General features: G+C 35.3%; 1 protein-coding gene across 5 annotated transcripts in view; it reads right to left on the reverse strand.

Annotated features, from left to right (window-relative positions):
* LOC109325497 (guanine nucleotide exchange factor SPIKE 1-like) overlaps nt 1-7,298 on the reverse strand; it is a 20,902-nt gene extending 13,604 nt beyond the window's left edge. For 2 of the 5 annotated variants that reach the window (XM_019557904.1, XM_019557901.1), the window contains exons 1-13: nt 6,959-7,298; nt 6,709-6,871; nt 5,172-5,293; nt 4,771-4,874; nt 4,597-4,652; nt 4,381-4,478; nt 4,131-4,268; nt 3,094-3,405; nt 2,246-2,530; nt 1,510-1,677; nt 1,231-1,428; nt 1,075-1,118; nt 275-344 (exon numbers count right to left, since the gene is read on the reverse strand). In XM_019557904.1, coding sequence (XP_019413449.1) covers nt 275-344; nt 1,075-1,118; nt 1,231-1,428; nt 1,510-1,677; nt 2,246-2,530; nt 3,094-3,405; nt 4,131-4,268; nt 4,381-4,478; nt 4,597-4,652; nt 4,771-4,874; nt 5,172-5,293; nt 6,709-6,871; nt 6,959-7,018 — 1,818 coding nt within the window. In that variant the 5' untranslated portion in view covers nt 7,019-7,298. Of the gene's footprint in view, nt 1-274; nt 345-1,074; nt 1,119-1,230; nt 1,429-1,509; nt 1,678-2,245; nt 2,531-3,093; nt 3,406-4,130; nt 4,278-4,380; nt 4,479-4,596; nt 4,653-4,770; nt 4,878-5,171; nt 5,294-6,708; nt 6,872-6,958 lie in introns of all 5 variants that reach the window. The other 3 variants (XM_019557903.1, XM_019557900.1, XM_019557902.1) reach the window with 2 other exon arrangements.

The following is a 7,512-nucleotide window of genomic DNA, read 5'->3' on the forward strand; positions in this document are numbered from 1 at the left end:
GGGTGGGACTTTAGGCAATATGTTTCCTTCACTTTCTTTTGGTGTTTAAAATCTTCCAAATTTATGGGAACTTCGAAATGTTCATAAAAATAATGAGGGTTTTGGAGGATACAAGAAAATCTCATTTTCTTCACTTCATTTTATAAGACTCGAACAAGATAGAGGTTTTTAAGTAAACCTTATCCTCCCTCTGCTACATCCAAACATCCCCTTAAATTAACACTACTATCCACAAAGATATAGAAAGACAATAAGACATGAAAGTTACACATACCCGTCCTACATCCTGGAGATAATGAGGAACCAACTCTTTCATAATTGGAAGAGTTACTTCTGATCGCAGCCTGTATAGAATCACAAAAACAAAAGCCCCCACATATGAAGTAATGATATAGGTTTTGAAGACTATAAAAACTGTTACGATATAAAAAGAAAACTGGGGCAAAGAAAACTCAAATGGAGAAGAATCACATCAAGGACAAAACATCAATAATCATCCGGAGACAAAAAAACACATGGCAGGCATAATCATGAAAGGTGATGCAATTAAAGGTTTCCATGGCAACAAAGGTGACTGTTTTTACTTCTTGCAACAATCACTTGGGTTTTTGGGTTAGGGTTTATAATTCACTGGCATGCACTCAGACTTCTGCTGAATATGTAACTCAAGCTCCCCGTCCTCTCATTATACATGGACATATGCCAAAGAATGAACAACTTTATGTCTATTTTTTCTCCTCTCTGCTTTTAATTTTGTCCGTTTGAATACTAGTTATTGTGTTCATCCATGCCAATCTCAAAACAGAAACATAACGAATATACTACAGGAGCACCAAAACACTTAACTCTTTTGAATTCACCAACATATAAATTTTATATCCATGCTACCTGCTCTCAGCAGCACATTGCATGGCATCACCAATACAGTCATTAAATTTGTAATTGGCATTTCCATCATAAGCAATCAGTTTTAGTTTGGCTAAGCAACAACGATCAAGCAAGAACTGTAATTAATTAATAAAATAAACATTTAAGTCTAACCAGAGAGAGAAAGATCAAATCAAGGGTACATACTGAGCATGTGACGATAAAGGAAGTGCTGCATATCCAATTACCACCTGGAAAATTTGACAAGGATAATTGATTCAATAAAATCAACAAGCAGCCCCGGACAGCCAACCATAAAGAGAAGGGTTAAAAATTGAGAAATTAAGTGGAGCACAAGCTTACTGGCTTTGGAGATTCCAATTTTGTGTGAAGATCAACGTGATAGAAGGTAAATAGAAGGTGGTGCATTGGTGTCCACATAGCAGGAAGGGAAAGTTTAATTTCATCATGGTAGCAAGCAACCCTGGCCCCAACAGCAACTTGGGTATGAGCCCACTTCAGAAATGAAGCATCTGAGCCTGGATCTCTAGGATGCATTGCCTGGCAGATTAATCATACCCAAGAAACGAGTAAGATAAAGGTAAGTGTAGCACCATGACACGCAAAAATGAAGATCATTACCTCCAATGGATGTCTACGAACATCACCATCATCCTCCCTCAGTTCAACACGTATGAACAAATTCCTCTTCCTACTCAAACTTACAGTCAACGGATACACATACAGGCAGTGAAAAGGTTGCAAAAAGGGCTCGTTTCTCGTTGTAGTGCGGAAGTCAAAAGCATGGAACTGTATGTTAACCAATAGAGAGCATATTAGCAGAGACATTGAATACAGAAATGAAATTAACTTGAAAACCATAGTATAAAATGAAATATCTTCACCATAACAATGCCAAGCTTTATTTTCTTGACCAAACAAAAAATAGGCTAGAAAGATTCAGAGATCCCACAAAAAGTGACTAGCAAGACAACTTATGAATAAATATCTACCATTCATATATCCAATTTTACATAAATTTCACTATATGCACATGATACCCTATCAAAAGAATTACTTATAACAGGTCGTGATCTAATTCACTCAATAATGTTACAACCTAACACCTATAGGTACTATCAAGATGTTATCTTGATCACTGTAACAAAGAAAAAAGTTATTCTGACGATTTTATAATCTCAAACATCCAAAACCTTACAAAGATCCTACCATTGTACCAAAATTTGGCTATACAAATGCACTTTAAGACAGAAATTGTCATTATAAATCCCTTAAAACAGTGAATCCAACTCTAGCAAAAACTAACTCCAAAAGGTAAATATCTACGGTCCACTCAGTCAAGACACATGATACTTACATCAGCATTAAAATCTGGATTTACATGTTGATTTGCTCCATTTACCGAAACCTCTTTCCCACCATAGAAATTCCACTTGGAGACACTACCCTGAGGATCATCAGAAACATTACTATGATACTTTCCAGATGATGAATCTGCAATGTGATCCCCTGGGTTAACAGAATCATTGGTTATACTACCACTTTCAGACACGGTTTCCAAGTCAGCTTGAGAAATTTGGTGCTTTTCAATTTCCAGTCTCAAAACGCCTTTCACAGGTTTATGCACTTTACGCTTGGGATCCTTGACATTTAAGAAATAACAGCCAAAGAAAACAAGTTATTGCAAAATACTAATTTTTAAATCATAGAGCATGCATAGTGTCTTCTCGATATAACAGAAATGCACAGTTAACAAGAACACAGACTTTGAGTATAACAACTTCTGGCACAGCATAGTGTCCAAAATTCAATGTTTAGATCAAGCACAAATTATTTTTAGAAAATATAAGCCCAATAAATATGAGCAAATGAGCAACTAAAAACTGAAATTCTTATTGAATTGAATAAAATAAACAAATGATCAGAAAGAAAGATTCAATACAACTTAACATCTAATTAGATGGAGGAATGGAACACAAACCCATACAAAAGCAAAATAAAAAAATAAATAAACACCTATAGTTAATGCATACTGAATGATTGTAGCATAGTTGCCTTAAATAATTCATTAAAAGCATTTTCAGAATTATAAAATTACAAGTAGCAGATAACTTTCGCCAGAATTCATATGCCGTCAATTTAATCACTCAGAAAATAAAACTCTACTGAATGACACCTGAAACATATGATGAATAGGCCACATACCTGAAGTGATTCCTCAGTATAGCTTTCTTTGACTTTATTTAAATTTGAAACCTCAACTACAAGAGAATTTCCATTTGAGTAACTCAGCTTTCCATCTAAACATATCTTTCCACTAGTCTCAAAAACACCTTCATGGGAACTTGAACCAGATACACTTCTAGCTAGAGGGCTACTTGGGGAAGCAGGCCCCACTGAAGCTGCACCAGTACTGCTATCAAACAATGATACAATGGCCCATGAGAACGACTCTTTGTAAGGCATGATTTGAGACCACACTTGCAATTTTTGCTTCTCTCTCTCAGTCAAGTGCACCTGTCCAAGTGAAATGAATCTTAGAGCCTAAACAATTTTTTAGATGATATATCATATCAGGCACAACTAACATCACATTGCCGATTACAATCTAAAATAATCAGGCATCCATAGTCAGCAAGTCTACATTCAAAGAACATATTTATTTCTAGAAAACAATTTAAGTCCAAGCTGGGCAATGCATTGTTCTATGAAAGAAAACAGTATACTTGATCTTCTTCTTTTTATAATAAAAGAAATATGGTTAGAAGAAAAAATCAAAGTACAAAGGAAGAGGATAAGGCATCCTCTCAAACAAAACAAAATGAAACAACTAGAACCTATGTACAAAGCATGTCGAACCCTCTACATACCTATCAGATAAACACCACTAAAAAGCCCTAGGGCAGAGCATCAAAGGGATGCCGAAGTTTACTGTCAAAAAGGAGTCATAGGATATCCCATTGTTCCTTTCCAAACATATACAGCAAAAATAGTAAAACTAGAGCACTGAAATAAATAAAATAACATCTTTCTAACCACCGTGTTACAGTCTTCTCATTTTTAACACCATGAAATAATTTTGTTTAAATAAATAGTTAATAGATAGATCACACCCTTTTATGGTCCAAAAGTGCTCCTATATTCTATACACATGTGCAAAAAAGGAATTGACTCAAAATTAATGGGTAAATAAGGAAAAAAGAAAACAACTACAACAAAGTAAGAAATATATCAACACATACTGGATCTTTACGTGAATAAACAGAAGGAGTAACCCCGCCTTCTTCGGTAGCATGCTTCTCCAACTTGATTAAGAAACAAACTGAAGCAGATGGAGCATCTAAATAAAAAACTGCACGATGTTCATATGTAATTTTGGCCTGGAAATTTTAAAGAATGAATAGTCATTGTTACTTCGAACCCACTGATTCCATGCATTAGGAAAATAAAATGTCCCAGAAAACATGTTAAACTTGGTCATGTATAGCTTACATCCTGCATTTCAGTTGGAAAAACATGAAAGTAAAAGTCTTCTGATAATTTTTCTCTTCTTTCCCTATTGTATAAGCAAATTGTACCATAGAAGGGCTCTGCAAAAACAGAGTTCTTAGTCAGAAATGTTAATACGTTTTCAATGCATAAACCTTAAAAACTAAGAAGGCAACATCACAATGAGAGTATGCAATTAGGAAACAGAACAAAACTAACCAGCTAAACCTGCTTGAAATTGTAAAGATTGAACTTTTACGGAGATCTTCATTCCACTGGGATGACCAAGAGAAAAGGAAGGGGAATGAAACACTCAGTTGATTAAAACAAAAAGGAATCGAGAAAAGACTGATAAAACTATTCTGCTCGGAAACAACATCAGGACTGTCATACTGTGATATAGGATTTTCAAGCATCCTTTGTCCAAATATCAATGATCTCTCATTTTCCCAATCAAACGCCGGTTCATAAGCAGGAAGGGGAGATTGACCAACATGCTGCTGTGTATTAAGTATAAAGAGGGAAATGCATGTGTTCAGTTAAGCATCGATGTTGTTTTGAAATACAAAAGAAACTATAAACTCTAGACTAGCATAAAATCATACTATAGAGAAATTGCTATGGTACTCTTACTCCGGTGAGTACAGTACCCATTGTGAGTTACCAAGCATTCATTGGTTGTTAATTTCATAGTAAATGTTTAAAAAATAAAATAATAAGTCTTTGATGGGTGTCACATCCAATGAATAAATTGTACTATAGCATTCCCCTCGAAAGAATTAAAACAACTAGACCTTAGGAACATCTAAAGCAACATCTGCTGCAGCTTCTAAAAAATGCCGTCCTGAAGTACTAGGGATGTCATCCTCGCTAACAACTTCACCCTTTGTTCTCCTCGCACTAGCAAGCCGCATTTCTGCATATAACATTGAAAACAAAATACAACACAGAACCCACCCACATGCAATTAGTATCATTTCTAGGACAAATTCTTGCACACTCTAAGAATACTGTAATACTACAGAAAAAACATGACACATGGCACTACATATATACAGTTGCATCGAAGAAAAAAATATTATTGAAGTTAGTGAGATTATTACTCGAGTGTGATTGGATTAAGTAACATTAAATTTCAAAGAATTTTAAATTCAATTATTTTGAAATGAAGCATTTAAAATAGCGTAATTTACAAAATGCTCTTCAATCTTCAGAAACATCTCAGAAAAACGCTCCTTCATCGACCTGACCCTAGAAGTACGATGCCCGCGGATAGGTGAGAAACCATCATCACACAGCCCAGGATGCTTCCATGCCACCACCAGATCACCAATGTGGCATAGCTGTCATGCCTCCAGTTTCTGTTGATCCCATTCTAAATGCTTGTCTTCATCCTTTGGCTAGAATGTGTGGGAACTTTTGTGGAACAATCAGCAGTATAAAGCAAAGATGAAGGTGGGGAAATAGTGGTATTGAAGGAGACGAGGAAAAGTGTTTATGTGGGGCAAAGAACAATTGTGACTCTTAATAGGCATCTTGATAATTTTCACAAAATCCAAAGAAGTTTCGAATGGGCCACTAATTCTCTTAGTAACTCTACAAACTGGATGCCAATTCTCGTGTACCACGTTCCGCATACCAATTCATGGTACTTCACAATGTAAAGGAAAGTCTTCTTATTAAATGGTACTTTACAATGTAAACAAACTAGAATCACTTCAATAAGTAATCAAATTACTTGTTTCAGAAGGAGATGCACAGGCTAAGGTAAAAGCCAATGCCCTGGATATGACCGGAACTTACTTGGACTACTTCCAAGGTATAACATAACGACTTCGACTTCCAATCCTTAAAAAAGAAAGAAGGGAATATCAGACTGCCTAGCCTACTTCAGCTACAATCAAAAGTTCAAAACAACCTTCACCCACAATTAAAGAACCACAATTTGGAGATAGAGATAAGGTAGAATACCAGACACGCAGCACTCTCGCCATGCAAATTGCAGATAATATTTAAAACTCCTAATTTCATGTGATAAAAATCCTCTTTTAAAATTAACTAATTCCAAATTTAGTAATTCCAAATTTCTTGAAAACTCATTTCCAAACGGAGCATTTTGTGGTAGAGAATTTGAAACACTCTCTAAACATGAATTACCTACATACATTAATTATCTCATCAAAACAAAAAACCATAGTAAATAAAAATTCCTTCTGTTTTCCAGAACAATCACATTCTTATCCAACAACATACCACATTTTAAAATTAATTTAAAAAATAAGAAAATAAAAAGAAAATAGCATAATGCAGAAGCAAACAAATGTAGAATACCAGTCTCAACATCAGTATCAGGTCCTTCATATATCTGGTTACGAAACGACGGCGTACCAATGCTCTCATAATGACCGTACTTATTATCATCCTTCACCCAATCATTGGTGTAACAGTGAACCAGTTCATTCAGGTGTGGCCACTGCTCCAAATTCTCATCGAACTTCAACAACCAAACAATTGAAATTAATTAAAATAAACAAAACGACACCGTATTTGATAAATAACGGTTAATAGAATGAAATGTTACCTTGTTCTGCCACCTTGTGGTGGCGGGAATAGAATCACGGCGATGTCGGAGATGAAGCATTAGAGATCTAGGGTTTAATCCTCTGGTGCCGGGACTAGGGAATGTGAAGATCGAAGGGGTGAGATTCAGAGAATGGGAGTAATGTGAAGCATTGGATGGATCTGGAATGAGGAAAAGAGAATGAGAGAGAGAGAGAGAGTAGTTGGTGTAACTGAAGCAGTAGTAGAGGAAGTGGAGGATAGTGAAAAGGAGTCAAAGTGAAGTTCAAAGAGAGAAAACGCCAAAGAATGTTAGTTCATATGCACACACAACTAAACTACCAAGTGTCACGACATGTATCTCTTAAACTAATCCATTTTGCTTCTTTTTCTTTGCAACTTGTTTCTAATTAATTAATAAATGATAATAAAGATTTTCTACTTAGGATTAACAAAAGTTCAAAAATACTTATTAGTAGAGACAGAATCATATATTACAAAAGCGATTAGTTCCTTAACATAAGTATGGAATATCTCGATACTACCAACAAAATAATACATTAACCAAAACCATTT

Source organism: Lupinus angustifolius, chromosome LG13 (genome assembly GCF_001865875.1).
Source record: "Lupinus angustifolius cultivar Tanjil chromosome LG13, LupAngTanjil_v1.0, whole genome shotgun sequence".
In the NCBI taxonomy this organism is placed as follows: Eukaryota; Viridiplantae; Streptophyta; class Magnoliopsida; order Fabales; family Fabaceae; genus Lupinus; species Lupinus angustifolius.